Genomic DNA, 19502 nt, shown 5'->3' with positions numbered 1-19502 from the left:
TTTAGATTATAATCTTTTAATAAAAACTTTGGTATCAATAACATTCTGTCCCATAAAAATAGGTTTGTGACACTTCATTGGGTCACAACAGGGGCTCACCATCTGTTTCTCCTAACTTTCAGGATATAATGCAGGTTCCATCACATTACCATGAAGACATGTTGAATTTATGCCATTTCAATGCCAGAAAAATCAGTGTGTAATTGAATTAGGATTCATTCATTTCTCAATATTTCATTCAATTATGCATTAAAGAGAATGGAGAGGAAAATAAAGTCAGTGCCACAGACAAATCAAAATAAGTTACAATACATTAGTCTTGATCCCCGTCTATTTAAAAAAAAAAAAAAAAAATTTGGGTGCATGTATAATATCGAATTATATGCAGTTTATGTTTCACAATTCTGCAAGAGAAATTTTCCAGACAATTAGGTTAAGGTATAAATCTGATTGGTTGATCCTCATTCCCTCAATTTGTCACATTTTCCACAGCTTCTAATGAACATTAAAAAAAAACTCTAATAGACAAGCAACTAGCCAAAGGAATCTGCAAAAGTACATGTGTAGATCAAGAAAATCAAGAAAACAGCTGATGACAGTACCACCTTATTCTGTAATTAACAATGTGAGGAATAGACTTTTGGCATTGGAAAACTTTAGAATCAATCCAGCGGTTCAGGGTCAACATCATGACCAAAATGAAAAAGAGACCAAATCCATTAACACCCATTTGCCCCCATTTTACTACATTTGACTCCAAGTTTGGTTGTGTCCGAATCGCAGGGAAAGGATGCACAGCAGCCACAATACCCCTGGGAAATACAGGACAGAGTTTCTGAAGGAGGGGCAGAAATCAATCTCTCACCACACCTCCTCAAAGCTCATCTTTTCGCTTTGCTTCCTCTTCCTCCATTTCAGAAAGTGCCTCCTCTAGGTCTTCCTTTGTTTCTTCCTCCTCCTCTTCTTCTTCCTCCTCATCCACGTCTTCATCTTCCTCCTCATCGCCTTCGGCTTCGGCTTCTTGTTCTTTGTTCTTCTCCTCCTCTTCTTTTCGCTTCAAGTCATCTTGCTCCTGTTTCATTTTCTTTTCCGATTCCTGTGCAGAACATTTTGATTATCAGTCTCGTAATCTATTTCATATTTCAGCGAATCTGGGTTTGTGTGGTGTACAAATATCAAATTATGACTTGAAAAGAACGCAAGCACACCTTTGTTACGCCCCATGTCTCATTTCCAATGTCTTCTGCTTCCTTCACATCGTCTGTGATTAGGAAGTTGTCAAAGATGGTGCCAGATTTCACCTGAGATAAACAGTAACAAATGTTACACTACAATTTAAGCATTACTGCTGCAATAGCATTACTGTTGAGACTATTTTTCTCTCACCTGCCAAAGATCAAGACCCAAGACACCAATGTTGTCAAACTTGTAGATGTTTGAATCCTCACTGTATTCAGGATTGTCAATCTCAGGATGCACCCATTGTCCCTTGTACTGGGGGTTGTCGATTTGTTTGGGCTTCCATTCTCCCTGTAACACAGAAGGCATCAGCAGGTTGTTAAACATTTCTCAAGCAGAGAAGTTCACACAAAGCATAAGCTCTATAAATGACTATCCAACTTAAGCCTACCTTGTACTCCGGGTTGGGGATCATGGGTGGCTCCCACTCTCCATCCATATCCTCATCCCAGTCTTCAGGCTTCTTAGCGTCAGGATCTGGAATATTTTCAGTTCTGTCCCAGTCCTAAACAACAACAACAAATAATTTTAAGGTTAAAGTGGCATTCTTGCACAGTCAGTCACTCCAAACTGCAACAAAATGTATCACAATTACAATACTGAGCTTATTCACCTCAGGCTTGGTGTCATCAACATCATCGATCTTGGCACGGTCATCCCAGTCTGCTTGCTTCCTGGCTTCAGGGTCCTTAATTTTCTTAGGAGGCAGTAAGTCCCAGTCCTCCTCCAGACTGCCAGATTCTACCTTCTCATTGTCAATCTTCACCTCATAGGTCTGGTCTGGATTCAGGATCAGCGTGTAAAGGTGGGTCAGCTCATCATCCTAGAAGAAAACAAAGTGTTTGGATTAAGCCTCTGGTGCAGAGGCGATATACGTTTGGACTTTGGAATACAAATTTAAAACCTCAGATTTACCTTGCACTTAATCTCCTTCTTGATGAGGTGATTCTTGCCCTTGTAATTAAAGATGACATGAACTTTCTTGGTGCTGTAGCCACAGATGTCAGGGCCTAGAGGAAATTAATTGAATTACTAGATGTAACATATCCATGTATTACTGTAACCATTTAGTTATTATTGTACTTTTCAAATAACATTTTACTTACCAAACATAATGTAGTATGAGGATTCGCCATGCATTTCAGCCTGATTCAAGTCAGCAGGGAAGACCTTCACGTAGCCACCACCACAGTCAATCTTTTGCTCATGTTTGACTGTGAACTGAATGACCAAAGACTTCCCCTCGTTGCTGAAAGGCTCAAACCGGGCAGAGGTAGCATAGAAACGAGCATCTTGGCTTGTCTGCAGACCTAAAGGGGAAAATGCAAAACAAATCTTAAGCAAAAGGCAACATGAAATAGTTTCTCTTTTACTAATGTATAGAAACCGTAAAACAAAACAGAAACACCATGGCATTTAAAACTTCCTGATTGCACATAGCAAGTGTTTGGACGGTTGAGGTTGAACTGTGAAGGTGTCATGTGATTAGTTGAGCAAATCAGTTTACACCTTTCTGTTTCTGTTTCACTTGAGGGTATTAATTATCAAAGAGCTCATTTGTCAGCATGAAAATATTAATTCAATACTTACACCAGGATTATATTTACAATACAACAATTAGAAAAAATAAAAACACAATTATTGTAATTATCAAGATTCAGATTAACAACTCCAAAAAAACAAAACAAAAATTACCTTTGTCTTTCTCAGCATCTCCATAGAAGTTGCCAGCAGTCAGTTTCCACTCGCCGTAGTCAGACTTGTGTTTGGAGTTCGCCCATCGACTTCTCCATTCATCTGAACAGAATATGACCAGTCAATTTGTTGAGGATTAACACTGGGGACACCTCGTACAAATGTACCAATTGACTTCTCGAAATCCTCTTCCACAAAATTGCCCAGAAATTGTCGTTAGTATCTAATATGCAACCGTCAAATCGGTTGAATTAGTTTGGCATATTAGTTTTAACGTTAAACCGCAACTAGGGCCACAATTATCAAGTGTGGACAGTACGTTTGCTAGCTGATAGGCCTTGCTACAGTTAGCTAGCTAACAACCTAGTTTAAATTGAACCCGAGAAAGGTCACGGTTTTCACTAAATCACCGTCTGGGAAAATATAATTCGTGAGAAACTTAAGATGATACCACTGACTGACCGTTGGGTGAAAGTCAAAGCTAAACAGGCGATAAAAGTCACATTAACCTCGTGCACAAGTACTTTTGTAAACGTATACGCCGAACTTACCGCCGTCCAGAAAGTCTTCCCGAAAGTAAACATTTGCATGGACGCAGTATACTGCTAACATAACCCCAACTAAACCCAAGACTTGCATTTTCCCCATTTCAGCTCTACTTCTCCGCAGCTCGATGTTGGTCGCAGTGCCGAGTTACCGAATGCGTTGAGGAGAAGGAAGAGAGGGGAATATTTTAGAGCCGCTCCAGCGAACAGATGTCTCCCTCCTATTGGACAACAAGACGGCGTGCCTGGACCAATCAGAGTCGACCACGAAACATATGCCCGCTCCAGAGCCCGGTCCGAGATCAGTTCTCAGTTTAAGTCCTTTCAATCGGTGTCGTTCCGTCAACCATCCTGTAGGAGGCGCCAATTAACACATAAACCGAAAAAAAAAAAAAAAAATGGTCAGACGAAAGAGGGCAAAGCAAAGCGGGTCTTGTAAGTAAACGTAACAGTAATCGAAATGCCTTATAACACCAAAAATGTCAAGGTCCGCAAAACCAAATAGGGCAACGGCTGGAAGAAATACACGGAGAAGCAAAGACCTCAAAACTACGATAAAGGCCATTGAGCAAAGCATTAAAGCTGGTTATGAAGGTCGAGATTTAACTATTAAAACTACTTTTCGCCGCATCTTCTCTACAAACGGCCGCGCTCGTTGGCGTTTCTCAACGGCTGACGTTCACGTCAGAAATCGAGTATATCGGCGCACAAACGGCCAGTTTTGGAGCAAACAATTCCGCGTTCAAACCAGGGGAAGCACCGACGACTCCCTTTCTGTTTGGAGAACATAAACTTGCACAAACAGAAAATGTGCCCGGCAGGCAGCTAGAATTTTAAAGGATGACCGAGTTTTGGTAAGAGCCGACATTATTATTATTTTTATTTTTTTAACATTAAGTTAAACAACAGGTAAATTCCGACGGCTGTAAGCCTCTTCAACACCACCATTAAATAACGTTCATTTCATTTCATTTCATAGTACCTGAAACTTTTTGCATTCATCCTAAACCGCATATATTTATTTCTATTTTATTTATTTGTCTGTGTGTGTGTGTGTGTGTGTGTGTGTATTTATTAATTGCTCTTATTTTTTTTCTAAAATAATGTTTTATCTATCGTATTTTATGTATACGTATTTGTACATTTTTTTCATATTCTGTGCACCTTTTTTGTGTGTTTCTATGATGCTGTGACGACTAAATTTCCCCACTGTGGGATTAATAAAGTCTAAATCTAATCTAATCTAAAGATATTAAGGCCAGCGTGCCCAAACTAGCCGCAACCGTTTGCTAACGGTAACATTCAGAAAACCTAACTAGTATAGTTATAATATGCTGTTAAATAACTAATTAACAGTTATTAAATGCGTTTTATTAGCATAATTGTCACAAAAGGTGACCGAATTTGTCTAAAACACATTTAATATCAGATAACTGATACCGTCGCCTCTTGGAAACTACTTCACGGGTGAGATGTCGCTTGTTTGTAGCGGGTAAGCTTAACTACAGGAAAATGTACATCACGATTCAACATTAGTGACCAATTTGTGTTTTGATTTCTAGAGAGAATTTGTGGAACACGTTTTTCAACAGCAAAGAGCCTTGACACCTTCAGGATGGACACCCACAATCCAAAGTTAAAGTTAAACAAGGCTGGATATCAGGTAACCTGGTCTGACACCTCTGAATATAGAGTTAAGAATTTAACTCGATTTAATCTATTTAGTGTGCTATGTCTTTTGTTACTTGAGCAAATACAATTACTACTGTTTACAACTATTGTCTCCCTCTCTCTCAGGCCAAATATAAGCAAGCACGAGAAAAGCGAAGGAAGCTCCTCACCCCTGCACACCAGTACATGATCGACATCCTCGCTGACAGGCTGTCTTTGAACCAAACAGCAGTAGAGGACGATATTTTGGACTCTACATCTGTACGTTTTTACATAGATTTTGACAATCTATGTATAGATATCCCATAAAATACACAAGTAATCGCGCCATTGTTTTTTGGATGTGTATCGGCTAAATGAGGTTCACGTGTTTTGGTCACATCATCGTGGACATGATGGCAGTTGAAAAAAAATTATATATTGCTTCTTAGGATTCATCTCATCCAAAATTGTCCACACGTGACTGTCATAAGTATTATACTATATGAAGCGGAAATATCTCAATTAACACTCAACACATCATATTGGCATGTATTTCAGCCACTACACAACTACTGGAAGATGCAGAAGTCAGAAAGTTTTTCACATGGAAATGATTTGGTTAAAATTGAACATGCATCCAGGATGGATTCATTAAACATTATTGTCATTAATCTCTTCTTTCTTGAGGTTGGTTAGAAGTTTTCATAAATGTTTCTTTCCAAGTTGATAGGGACATTGTGTTTTTAGTTGAATATCTTCTATGTTTACGTGATCACATAATTGGTGTCATATAAATATTTTTCCATTCATTCTTTTCTTCTTGGTGAATAGCTGGCTCCTTTTGATAATTTCTTCGCCGTAGGAGGCTCTAAATCCATTTGCTTTGTGTACCATGAGTCGAAAGTCCCAGGAATAGGTAGGAATAAATCTAGAAAGTCTTCAGATTTGGACTGTCACACACATGCCGGCATGCCCCATTTATTTTTCGTTTGCCTTTTTTTAAATTTTTTAATATATATTATAGTATTGTATACTAATATAATAACCAGGCTAACATTGATTTAAAATACTAAGATTACAGGATTGAATTTTTCTAAAACTGAAATGTCCATTTATGTTTGCTCCATTTTGAATGGGTCAGTTGTGTAATTAGGATGTGTCGGCTAAAACTAATGAATTATCGTATCCCCATACTGATAAATATCCAGACTGTCGTCCACAAAGTCAGTGGCAGCAGTGACTAATTTTACATGTCCAGTCTTTCATCTCATTCTAAATTATTTGGATTTAATTTCAGAGTGCGGCCGCTTCTATCCAGGAGCTACCAAAGGGCAAAAAGTACTGAGGCTGTTTGTAGCCAATTTATCCAAGACATGCCTTACAGGCATTTGCTGCTGCTTCACACGGAATAGATTGGACATTCCTGTGAATTCAGAAAATGTACATGAGGTGAGATGGTCTTAAGTGTGTAAAGTGGTTTGTTTCTATAATATTTTAATCATTTATTTGTGAATTTATCACCTCAGTGCTGTGATTATGACATAACTTATCATAATCAATCATGGTGTGCTAAAATAGGGGATAAACACTGTTGAATGGTATGGATTTATGATTTGATGGGTGACCTTGTCTTGATGCTTCATAGGTGATATTTTTTTCAATGATTGATGCCAGAGATGGACTCCTGAAAGGAGCAAGGAATGCCTTGAACTTTCTGCTACCAGCTATTGATGCAGCACAAAACTGGGGTGCCTTGGACAAGTCTAGATATGGAGCGAAATTTAAAAATAACTTTAAGTTCAACTTAGAACATTGTCTGAACTCTTTAGATGGTAAGTTCTTTTTTTATTTTTTTAAATTTTTTTTTAAATGGCACTTGCATAATTTTCTGAGTCTTTTAAGTTTAGATTTTTAGAAGGTATTATAAAATTGACTTGTTTTCACCATTTCGCTGGCAAATCGTACTTGATTGCTTTAACAATTTTAAAGCATGATCTATATATTATTTATGGACAATTAGATTACTGTAATCAAAATTAGATTTTTAACTGATTTTGATGATCTTGTACTTTTGTCTTGTTTGTTCACCAGACATCCAGATGAGCAACGAGTGCATTGTCCATCTAAATACAGCCACAGATATTGACTTCTCTAAAATGGCCTGCCTTGACGACATGAAAGTTACGGCTACCAACTTTGAAATTGTGCGTCAACTGGAAGAAATCCTGATGCAATGGTGCAAGCAAATCGAGCAGGTTCGTAGAAATTAAGAATTCATATTTGTTATGACAGCATTGGCGGGCGCAGTTGCATTCAAAGAATAGTCTATGAGAAAATATTGACTCAAGGAAAACCGACAATAAGATTATTGACTAGAAATGGTGATGCCAGAAATGAATGACAGGGATTTTGACAGTGTGAGAAAGAGGGCATGATGGAGTACACTGAACCAGAAAATCAGGAAAATAGCAGGAATTCTCAGTGAAAGAGAAGCGAAGGAAAAGATCCTTCTGATTGATCCGTTACCAAAGCTTCATTAACTCCGGATGAGATGGAGCATAAAACATTTTCTGTGGTGAAAGGATACATTTTGTGTGAATGTTAAAGCATATCTCTCCCTAAATTATTGTTACTATACATTAGTAGATTGAGTTGCTACAATCTTTTTTGTGTCCATAATCATCAGGTCCTGTTAGAGAGTGATCAACTGAGGAAAGAGGTTGATTTTGCAGGGCCCCTGAGTGAGTTAAAACACTGGAAAAGGATGTCTTTAAGGTTCAACTCCATCATCAGTCACATCAAAAGCAACGAGTGCAAGGCAGCGGTCATGGTGCTCCATATCAGCCAATCCAAAACGATGAAGGTACCGATGCTAGTGTTTAACTTAAACAAAATTACACTGTTATAAAAGTTCTAGTTTGAATCTGGCTGATTGATGCGTGTACAGATGCAAGATGACAGTCTGTTTGTAATATGACAAAGCAATGTCTGTGCACATTATACGATAGAAAAGGTTATCGCTTTTTGAAATATAGTAATTATCACTGATCCAATGTTCTGTGAAAATTATTTTTGCAATAATTACTATTTTTTTAACAGGTATCCTGTTTTTAAGGTCCAGTGTGAAGGATTTAGGGGCATCTGTTTTGCAGAAATGTAATATAATGTTCATCATTATGCATCATTTAGGAGGAGGGGTATTGTGCTGGTTGCAGTCTGCAAATTCACCACTAGATGCCACTAAATCCCACACACTGCTCCTTTAAGATGCTGCTTACCAAACGTTGAGTTTAAATGGAGTGTTAATATCACATAATGTCAGTTCATGTCTGATTTTAGTGTTAATTTATTTTTGTTCCATGAGTAGAAAATAACATTTACATTGATCTTAAAAGCCTGTAAACCCTAATGAAGATGATGAGAATTGCATTTAGCACCGTTACAATCATGTGTCCATGTAGATATGGCGGGAGCTGGATATAAGGATAACAGATCGTGCCAATGAGGCAAAAGACAATGTCAAATTCCTGAACACACTGGAGAAAGTTTTACAACCTCTGTACAACAGTGACCCGGTAGGTATAGTCAACAATTTCATATCTGTAAAACATTTGTATTTGTTAGGATTGAATGAAAATACCTAGACTACATAATTTTGTGCTGTCCAGACAATAATATTTGAAAACACATTTTTGTTCTGCAGGCCCTGTGCTTCAGAATATTCAATTTAAAATTTCAAAGAAAGAATATGAGTACTCAATTTCAGCTTTAATTTGAGTGGATTGATATAAATATTAAAAGAAATGTCATAAGTCATAGCACAAGAAGTCAAACAAAGCTGTTGCCATTTTTCTCTACACTTTCCTCTTTTAATCGTTTTAAAACTTTGTTCAACAAATCTACCATGTTGTATTTTTTTGCAAACTGCAATCTGGCCTTCATAGTTTATAGGCTCACTTTAGTAGCTATGGATCCAAATACATGTCAACAGTTGCAAATTGACCAACGACTGTCAATAACATACGTGTGATTTCAGGTTGCCATGATGAAAAGCGTGCAGAATGTCATCAGTGCTATTCAAATGATTTACCGTGTTTCACTGTACTACAATACAAGTGAAAAGATATCTGCATTGTTCATCAAAGTAAGTGTACAGTATTTAGCCTCAGAAATATTTCAGAAAATATGTTTTCAATGAAAAGACACTATCTAAGGAGCTAGTTACCTTTCTGAAACTGTCCTGAAAACTTTTCCAGGTCACAAATCAGATGGTTACAGCTTGCAGATCATATATTACTGACAATGGCACATGTCTCATATGGGAAAAAGATCCTGATGATGTCATCAAAAAAATGCAGGTGATGCTGACACTGCGTTATCTGTGATTTCATTACTGAGGCCTGACTAACATTTTGATATCATCAAACTAACTGCTGTTATTCATCTTTTTTCTTGGACAGGACTGTATCTGCTTGTATCAGGAGTATCAGTCTTGCTTTCAGAAAACAAAGATGGAAACACAGGAAATACCTGGAAAGAAATCCTTCGAGGTTTCAGAGATGCAGATTTTTTGCAAGTTTGAGAGCTTCTGCAAGCAACTTGAAAAGGTGCAATCTTTGAAAACTTAAAAAAAATTGTATTCCACTCTTATCATAAATAACAATAAGCATTATCTTTTGTAGATCATACAAATAATCACAGTGTTCAAGATGTTTGAACCGCTTCAAAAATCAAAAATTGAGGGCATCGAGATTCCGGCCAGACAATTCCACACTGTAGCCATGAATTTGAAAAGGAAACGGCATGACATGTTTGCTCCAAGGACAGCTGAGTTTGAGGCCGATTTTTTGCAGTTCACAGCTCAAATCAGAAACATTGAGGTATGTTTAATTTACTGCTCTTCTTACAGTAAACTGGCAACATGGTCAGGTAGCTTCTACTCTCTTGTATATTTAGTATTGTTTCCATCAGAGTTAGTTCGGCCTTATTTATTCAGAAAGTCCCGTAGAAATCAAAATCTCTTTCGAAAGAGAGACCTAAGACAAATTACATAATCACAACAACAAAAGTCACTCACTCCAAACAGTCACCATACACACACAAAAACACACACACACACACACACACACACACACACACACACACCGGCCACATTAATTCAAAGATTTACAAGTATTATTTGAAATATGAGCGAGTAGAGCTGTAAAGTCTCGGAGAGGATCGAGCGTATCCAGCTTGCTGCAACACAGCTTCATGCTGAAAATAGATGATCATATTCAAATGTAGCCTGTCTTTATCTACAGAACCAGCTGCGGACATTCATGAGTACATCCTTCTCAAACATCTACTCATCTCAGCAAGCTATTGGCCTCATACAGCGGTCAGTATAATAAGTATAATAAAAGGATTCTACTGTTATGATTTACACTGAGGTCTCGTAATATGTTTTATTTTCAGTTTTCAGAGGCTGAACCTTCCCTGTCTTGATGCGCAAATAGCCAATGTTTTGGGTCTTATTCTTCAGCATTATGCCACAGAAGTAGAGTTTGTTAGCAAGGTATCTAATTTGCTTTTTGTTTATATACTCAAATAGCCACTGAGAATAAAATATAAATACATTGCCAGGTTAATAGTCAACAGTAGAGTTGGATATGTTTGATCAAATTAACAAACTGTCTTTGCAGCTCTATGCCCAACAGAAAGGGCACCCTCCACTAGCTCGAAACATGTCTCCTGTGGCTGGAAGGATTGGTTGGGTCAGGCACCTCTACAGACGCATAGAGGAGCCCATATCATATATAAAAGTTAGACCAAATTTCTATCACCAAAACTACTTCATTTTCATTCTGAAATATTCTAATGTTAACTGAATCTGTCATCCTGAACAGGACCACTCTGACATTCTGTCCAGTCCTGAGGGCCAAGAGGTGGTCAGAATGTACAATCAAACTGCAGCTGTGTTAGTTGAGTTTGAGTGTGTTTACCACCAAGCATGGATCGATGAAGTGTCGAAACTAGATTATGGTTGGTTCTCTGGTTCTGACTTGTTGATATGCTAAATGGGGCTCGATTTCCCTTGTCCTGTTCTATCATAGCATTCTGTTAATATTAATGTTTAAATATGATCTCCCTGTTCTTGATCCTAGTCTTGAATACTACACTGCTGGTTCGTCACCCACAGACAGGAAAGTTAGTTGTGAACTTTGATCCTAAAGTGACTGAGGTCATTCGGGAGGCGAAGTGTTTGTTGAAGATGGATCTGGAGATTCCGAAGCAGGCGTTACGTCTTGTTCAGATGGAAAGCAAAATCAACAGCAATCACCTCCGATTACAGGTAAGTCACAGCATATTTCTTCACAGGATTGTTTAGCTTCATATAAAATGACTTGTGTTTCTGCTTTTATAGACTATATTGATGGATTATGAGTCCACTTGTGTGAAGATGCCTGCAGAGTTCACCAGCTTGATGGCTTCAAAAATAAAAAATGTAAGAATTTTATAAATACACCTGATGGTGCTTTTTGTGGGAGAATATCTAAGATGGTAAATATGAAGCGTGCTGCAGACAGTGTGAATAGCTTTGCCATTCATTGCCACATTTGTTTAATTTTCATAGCTTTTCTGTCCTAAAGAGTTTTATTTTTTTTTATCTTTGGTAAATAACAAGGTGGAATCTGTACTTCGCCATGGGTCAGTGCTGCTCACCTGGTCCTCATTCCTCCTGGACAAGTTCTTCCAAAATGTTGACACCGCTCTGTTTGAACTCAAACGGCTCGTAAATAGGGTATGTTACTGAAGAAGACATCTGATATACAAGTATTGCAATTTAGTATTCAAAGTAGTAGGTTTTAAAAAGCATCAGAATGTTTAATATCACGTTTTGCAAGTTTGCTCTTTGGGTATACATAAAATATGCTCAATCACCATGTTTCTCAATGCCACTTTTTTTTTTTTTTTTTTTTTTCAGGTGGAGGACATTTGTGAGATACACATTGATGAGGTCTTTAAAGACATCTCAGAGACGGTGCTGATTGAGCTCCCAGAAGATCATGCGTCTTCATTGCAGCACCTCATTGACCTCAATAAGGTATAGAATTTTTTTTTTTTTTGATTCAAGGAATAAGATTTGAACTGTTGTTTTTCCTCTAAATTTACATTTGAACAATTATTACTTTTCATATAAATTATGAATTGTGTCTGGATCCCCAGTCCACTTATTATTTATCTCTTTTTTTTTAGAATCATTGCAAGGAATGGACAGAGACATTGGATTACAAATGTAGGCAAGTCAGAGGAGCAGTCAAGGAGCTGGATAATGTACTCAGTTCCGTTTATGAACCAAAAGTCCCCAGGACTGTTGAGGAGACTGCTGCAGGTGCTCTTAAGTCCCAGTTTTATGTTTTGCACACAAGTAGAAACAATAACAAAGTATTCAAAAGTGTATTTTGTATTTCACCCTTTGAATATTTTAGGAAAAAGGATTGTGAGGTTCTCAAATGAGGGTCAGAGGAGGTGTGTTGAGGATGAGGGAGTGATGTTTGAAAGTCCAGTTAAAGACAAAACAGCCAAATTTGAAAAGGTATGTTTGCTTACCAACTGCAAAACATTTGTATTTCATACAGTATACCAACAAATATGTTAATGTTCCAAATGAAAATCTTAATTTCAGGAGTTTAGGAAGCTTTATGAACACTTCAGTGCAAAAATGTTCGATGCTCTTGTCAAAACAACCAAGTTGTCTCTGGAGACCCTGAAAAGGAGAATTTGTGGCACTAAGTGAGTACGTCTCTATGTAATACCGGGTACTGTAGAAAAGGCCAGTATCTAAAATAAATTTTAATGATCTCTTACAGAGTGATATCAATGCAGGGAAATTTTAGTATTTACCAGAAGTCAAAGTCTAATTCTGGCATTATCCCGCTGATAAAATCTGAAGTGCAGCTGGACATTCCCAACGTGGTGAGTTTCAACTACACATTGGTGACTGAATCCTGGTCACACTACAGTAGTTACATTGTAGGGGAGAGGGATCATCTAGAATTCATTGCCAGTCTTGTTAAACAAAGTTTATTTTCTGTGTCTTTTTATTTGTTGTCATCAGGTAATGATTCCTACTGTAGATGAGATCCAACAAGGCATAAATCAACTAATTGATTTGATACTGGAAGTCAGCAAGGGTGTTGAATGGCAGCGGGAGTACAGTCAAGACGACACAAAGAAAGAAGGTAACTTGTCCGTATGCACATACATGATCAAACACATCTGAATTGTAAAGTTTGCAGGAATGACATACAGTTTAAAATTTTATGAAAATTTGTGGTTCTTTAATACACAGTTGTTGAAACAATTGATCTTTACAAATTTACACTTAAAGGAGCAGGATGTAGGATTTAGAGGCATTGCGGTAGCAGATTGCAACTAACTGAACACCCGTCACCTCACCCTCCCTTACCCCCGTGTAAGAGAATCTACGGTGGCCACGAAACTTGCAAAAAATGCGATCTAGCCCTCTCTAGAGCCAGCCAGATTATACACTAATGAAAAACATAATTATGAATCTTATATTCTATAAAATGACGCTTGAGTTCCCAAAATCCTGCACGTTGAACTATTCAGTTAATGAAATTTAAGTCAATTAAGTTGTTAAATTGTATAAAAATGCAGTATATAGCAATATTCAAATGCAAATATATATATATATAAATTATATAATATTTGCAATCAAAAAAGTTAATGTAACAGGCCATTTATTATGAGTAAAGATTGAAAGTATTCACCTTATTTATTCTGAAAAAAACATTATTTCTCCTCTACACCTGTGAGGCTGAGATCGAGATCGAGACTGACTTTTCTTTCATAATGAACAGGAACTTATATTCCGTTTTTTTCAGTGGATATATTTGAAGATTGTTTTACACATGTACATATTATATTATTGGCATTTACCATTTTGTGTACACACTTAGTTTCTTCAACACATTCACAAATCTTTTATTCATCTTTGAAATTATCACAAACATTTCTTGGTTGATATTTACTTTATGTTTTGATCTTATGCTCAGGTGCGGAAAAAGAGAATCTCTTTCACAGTGTTGTTGAACACAAAGACATAAAAAAGACTGTGGTCGTTCTGAGAACAGCAATCAGCTCCCAGCGGGGGCACGCAGCTGATGTTCTGAAGCAATTCAGTCCTTTCAGTGTGATATGGGAGGAGAACAGAAATGTCAAAGTCAAGGTTTGTTTTCCCATAAACGATAACATACTCTGTTAACTTTCCATAGTGAAAGTTCCTTATAACAATGACATTATATTTATCTTAATTTTTACATAGCAATTTATGGACAGCAATCCATCCTTGATCCAGATTAAATCTGAAATCCAGCACTACGACGCTGTTGAACTACAAATTGATGATATCAACCCCGTCATTCTTTTGGGGTCTACTGAACTCTCAACCGGTAAGGTAGTCTCAATGTTTTCTAAACAGCAGCCAGATAAGTTTTCAGTTACTATACCCAGGTATTCTGGCATCTACAATACATTTTACTAAACACAAAAAAGAGTTGAAGCTGTTTGGAATGTCAGATTTTATAGGAATATGCTCATAAAGTCATAAGATAAATTACTTAAGACAAATTGAATTTTCACTTTACAATGTTGTTATGGGATAAGAAAGGGGATTACAGCCAATGCCGTGAGGGGCAGGGTTGTTAATAACATAAAATAAAATAAGTCTTCCAAGGATTTATCCCTAATAGGAAGAAACAGCCATTGTTTCACTCCCTCTTCTTGCATTACCCCATCCACCCACCAGATGTCCACAGACTTCCATTCTGCTCCTTGTCACCTACCTGCCACACATACTTCACCTGTTCCTAACTTCCCAGTCAGCCCCTGTGTATACCTGTTGATGCTTTTCCATTTCATGTTTTTGTCAAGATATATTTCAGAAGCCGTCTGATCTAAAACACAACATTGTATTTTATATAACAGGTTTTAGTTGTTTTAATTTTATTTTGGAATACCGCAGGTATGAGACAGTGGCTTCAAATTTTCTCAATTGTTCTTAATACTGTGTATCATTAGCAGATACACATTTGTCTTTACCTATTTGACAATTTGAATCTTAAATGAATAAATTTAAATTTGTATTCTTCCTGGTTATGTCATCTATCCCATCCCTTATTCACAGATGCATTAAAGAAGGCCATGATAGTTGAGACCAAAGCCTGGAAGACATTGTTCTGCAGATACCTGAAGCAGGAGTACAAGAAAAAAATGATTGACTTCAACATACATACTAACAAATACCTCGTACAACTATCACATCCTGTGGCTGATTTGGAAGATGTGCGTCGTGCCATGGGGGCCCTGTCTAAGCTTCGAGATGCTGAAATACAGACTGATATGACGCTGATTTCCATTGAGGTATGATTAGCACAGTCCTTTATTTTCTAGGATATTGCTTAAGTCTTGCCTATAACTGTGATGGTTATATGGACATTTGTAGACTGAAAATAGCCCTCCACAAAAAAAAAAAAAAAGTCTACACTGGTGAAGTTATGTTGCTTCAAGTACCGTTGCTAAAATGAAATATATTCCAGGGAAGCATTTTAGTAAAAGATCAATTGGTTTCAGGGCAATATCAGACATTATTCAATATGAATAATATCAATAATGGAACTGACCTGTAAACAACCACATTTTGTAACCAATCCTATTAAAAAAAATTAAAAAAAAAAAGTGATTTTATAATAATGTATTTTACAGGAAGCCTATGAAATCTTGACTAAATATGAAGCAGGGGTGTCCAAAAGAGAAGTGGAGGGAGTGCACAATCTGAGGCATTTCTTCACAGAGCTTCAGTCTAAAGCTGTTAGTATTATCATTATATTTATTCTCATTTTGTTTGGAGAATTGATGATGTGTTCCTTAATAACTCAGCTGTGATTTAGATTTTTGATCCCTGACTTTCCCAGAGATCAGTGCAGGATGAGCTTGTCCGAAAGCAGCCCAAGTTCAAACAAAACCTCCTGGACTGTGTCGGTGTTTTCCAAGAAGATGTTGACACTTTTATGGAACAATATGATTCTGTAAGTAATCTGTGAATATTTCACTCACTCTGTTTGTGTTCAGCAATTGAGTCAATTTAAATTGAATTATTTATCAGTTCATGTGGTGGTGTATTTTAGGAAGGCCCCATGGTTGAAGGAATAGCTCCACAAGAAGCCAGCCAAAGGCTCCATGTCTGTCAGGTAACATTGTCAATTAACTTAACACTATTCTATAGTCTGGTCAATATGAATAATATCAATAAGTATTTAAACAAGTTGAAAAACCAGAAGCTGTCATCTCAATTGGAAGTTAAGATGAGTCCATTTAATAAAGACCTACCAAGTGAGTTATCTTAAAAAAGAAAAAAAAAAGTCACATTTAATAAAGTGCAATGAGAAGAACTACTATTCAGTGACACAACATTAATGCCATTTTTGATGGTGTTTCCTTTTTTGTTTTAGCCCTGCGATATATATATATATATATATATATTTTTTTTTTGCTAAATAAATGGCAACAATGTTTTTTTGTTTTGTTTTTTGATATCTCTCAGGCTAGATTTGATGAAATGTGGAGAAAATTTACCACCTATACTTCCGGGGAGCAGCTTCTTGGCTTGCCAGTTACAGATTATAACTGTCTACACAAGAAAAAGTATGTTACCACTCTAACAAAGCTTTCCTTACATTTCCATAACAAAGACAATTATATTGCAACTTTGTATTGTATTTCTGTATTCAGACTAAAAAAAGATATGATTTATTATGTTTCCCTTAGAAAAGAGCTTGATCTGCTTCAAAAGCTCTATGGCCTGTATGACGCAGTGATGGGTAAGATCAGTGGGTACTACAGCATACTGTGGACCCAGGTGGATATTGAAAAAATCAATGCAGAACTTCAGGAATTTCAGAACAGGTGAAGTACCTCTGTTATTGCCCCCTACTGAAATGTTGCAACATACTGTGCTAATCAAATTGTTTTATTTTTTTCTAATTTTTTTTTTATCACATCCTCATTTGTAGATGTCGGAAGCTACCCAAAGCACTGAGGGGCTGGCAAGCCTTCCTGGACCTAAAGACGACCATTGATGATTTCAATGAGTCATGCCCTGTGCTTGAAATGATGGCAAACAAATCCATGAATCGGAGACACTGGGACCGGATCTCAGACTTGACTGGACACAAGTTTGAGGTGGAATCCGACACCTTTACCCTGCAAAACATCATGGAAGCACCTCTGCTGAAGTCAAAGGACGATATTGAGGTTTGATGTGGTGACATTTAAACCAGCTCCACCTTTTCTAGACATATTATTTATCTTTTTATATGTATTCCCCCTGCTACGCTTGTCTTTCTGCATTTCTAGGACATCTGCATCTCAGCTGTGAAGGAGAAGGATATTGAGGCCAAATTGTCACAGGTAAAAGAGGTGTGGTCCGGGCAGAACCTGAGCTTGATGACATTTAAGGATAGAGGAGAACTGATGCTGAAAGGAGCAGAGACGGCAGAGATTCTAACTATCCTGGAGGACAGTCTGATGGTGCTAGGTTCACTGCTGAGCAACAGGTAGAACAGAGTAAACACCAACTTAACTTTTAGATTTGATAAACTCAATCGATGCCCAAAGAATGTGTTCAGGATGTTATTTGTGTATTGATTGAAGACACGTTTTCAGACATGGTATTTCTTAAGGAGGTTGTTTCCTTGTCTGCTTTTTACAGATACAGTACCTTCTACAAAAAAGAGATCCAGGATTGGGTCTCAAAGCTTTCAACATCGTCTGATGTCATTGAACAGTGGATTATTGTTCAAAATCTTTGGATCTATTTGGAGGCCGTGTTTGTTGGGGGTGACATTGCCAAAGACCTGCCACAGGTGCAGTTGACACTTTTATCTTTATATTCTGAAAATTACATTGTTGAGTTCTTCTGTAGTAAAATGCTACAATGCTTATTTTTTCCGCTGCAGGAAGCAAAGCGATTTCAGAATATTGACACGTGTTGGATTGAGATCATGCAGCGAGCTCAAAAGGTCCCAAATGTGGTGCAGTGCTGTGTGGGTGATACAACTCTGGTGCAAGGTCTGCCAGATCTCCAGAAACAGCTGGAGTTCTGTCAAAAATCTCTTGCAGGGTAATTCTTTGCCTACAACTTTTTTTAAATTTATTACTTTTCGTTTGAGGCATCAGCGGGGGTATAACGGTAGTACTTCCCTTCTGTGGTGTGTTGAATAATTGTTTTGTAGAGTCATTGACTTCCCTGGTTTTCCTACAAATTGCTACTGTCAATATTTTGTTACCAAAAACTGATGTATGAGATAAAATTGATCAAATTAGCACGAGACATATGAACTGTAAAAATTTTAAATGCCTCAGAGTAAGTACAAGTAAGGAAGTAAAATGTATTTTTTTAATTTAATTACACTTTAATGTTTTTCATTCAGGCGTTCTCATTTGACTTACATATTATTATTTTAGTTTTTTTCCCATTTACTTCTGGTTACTTCTTGTAACCCTTGCCAATACTTTAGACCAAAAACAAAATTATAACATTGGTGGGAGTTATTCTGGTACAGTTGATGTTGATTACGTGTACACTTGAGATGATGTGATCTAATTGAACAGGTACCTTGAGAAAAAGAGGCTTCTGTTTCCACGATTCTTCTTCGTGTCTGATCCGGCCCTTTTGGAAATCCTTGGACAAGCCAGTGATTCGCACACAATTCAGGTTTGTAAATTGTCACTTAAAGAAAAGTTTAAAAGAAACAGTTCAGTGTAAACAGGAGTCATGATACCTCTGCCAAGGATGTTGGTGGTTCCATTTATATTTGTGGATGTTAGCAGGATATTTTAAGTGTCAGCATATTAGCCCCTGCCCAAGGAAAAATGGATCAGAATGTAACTTAAGTTAAGGATACTAATCAGGAAAATGTTAAATGATTCCCTAACATTTTAAGAGGCTGAGTTTTATTGTATTGTGAACTTTTTCACTTTTTTAAATGAAGAACATGTACCAGGACTCCTGTTATTGTTTTCAAAGTGTCAAAATGTGTGCTGATAACCTTTTAAAAATGTTCTGACAAGTATTAATCTGTCATGTTTACATTTCATTTATTGTATTGTATTTGTTTGGTAAAAATACTAAACAAAATTAATTTTGATGCAATTGTTTTTCAGTCACATCTCCTCGGAGTGTTTGACAATGTCAATGAAGCAGAGTTTCATGCAACAGAGTATGACAAGATTTTAGCTGTTATTTCACAAGAAGGAGAGAAACTACACGTATGTGATCCTAATTTCATTTCCAGATTATATCTG

At 37.1% G+C, this 19502-nt stretch overlaps 2 protein-coding genes across 2 annotated transcripts in view; one reads left to right on the top strand and one right to left on the bottom strand.

Annotated features, from left to right (window-relative positions):
* Positions 1–3656, bottom strand: calr3b (calreticulin 3b). The gene is made up of 9 exons (XM_069157812.1): positions 3486–3656; positions 2935–3036; positions 2346–2549; positions 2155–2249; positions 1853–2062; positions 1631–1744; positions 1387–1530; positions 1209–1301; positions 1–1096 (listed from the first exon to the last, which is right to left on the bottom strand). Exons 1-9 carry the CDS (start codon positions 3580–3582, stop codon positions 875–877), a joined length of 1281 nt encoding a protein of 426 aa, XP_069013913.1. The 5' UTR covers positions 3583–3656; the 3' UTR covers positions 1–874.
* A 179-nt stretch (positions 3657–3835) lies between these two features.
* LOC138203251 (dynein axonemal heavy chain 8-like) overlaps positions 3836–19502 on the top strand; it is a 32748-nt gene continuing 17081 nt past the window's right edge. Inside the window, 41 exon segments of the mRNA XM_069158003.1 lie at positions 3836–4333; positions 5042–5142; positions 5277–5411; positions 5964–6048; positions 6430–6581; positions 6778–6964; positions 7224–7387; positions 7819–7995; positions 8594–8707; positions 9169–9276; positions 9389–9490; positions 9593–9739; positions 9815–10012; positions 10436–10512; positions 10590–10689; positions 10817–10936; positions 11021–11156; positions 11279–11466; positions 11539–11619; positions 11800–11916; positions 12100–12219; positions 12372–12507; positions 12605–12711; positions 12802–12908; positions 13013–13091; positions 13234–13406; positions 13659–13699; positions 14192–14367; positions 14464–14590; positions 15325–15560; positions 15903–16007; positions 16112–16225; positions 16325–16387; positions 16741–16841; positions 16965–17102; positions 17210–17450; positions 17553–17752; positions 17908–18061; positions 18155–18318; positions 18810–18912; positions 19362–19466. Coding sequence (XP_069014104.1) covers positions 5095–5142; positions 5277–5411; positions 5964–6048; positions 6430–6581; positions 6778–6964; positions 7224–7387; positions 7819–7995; positions 8594–8707; positions 9169–9276; positions 9389–9490; positions 9593–9739; positions 9815–10012; positions 10436–10512; positions 10590–10689; positions 10817–10936; positions 11021–11156; positions 11279–11466; positions 11539–11619; positions 11800–11916; positions 12100–12219; positions 12372–12507; positions 12605–12711; positions 12802–12908; positions 13013–13091; positions 13234–13406; positions 13659–13699; positions 14192–14367; positions 14464–14590; positions 15325–15560; positions 15903–16007; positions 16112–16225; positions 16325–16387; positions 16741–16841; positions 16965–17102; positions 17210–17450; positions 17553–17752; positions 17908–18061; positions 18155–18318; positions 18810–18912; positions 19362–19466 — 5226 coding nt within the window. The 5' untranslated portion in view covers positions 3836–4333; positions 5042–5094.

The sequence above is a fragment of the Embiotoca jacksoni genome, unplaced genomic scaffold (genome assembly GCF_022577435.1).
Source record: "Embiotoca jacksoni isolate LCO1_2020_lvr unplaced genomic scaffold, fEmbJac1.0.p SCAF_22, whole genome shotgun sequence".
Lineage (NCBI taxonomy): Eukaryota > Metazoa > Chordata > Actinopteri > Embiotocidae > Embiotoca > Embiotoca jacksoni.
The sequence above is the reverse complement of the archived record's forward strand: the minus strand, read 5'-3'. Positions and strand labels throughout refer to the sequence as shown.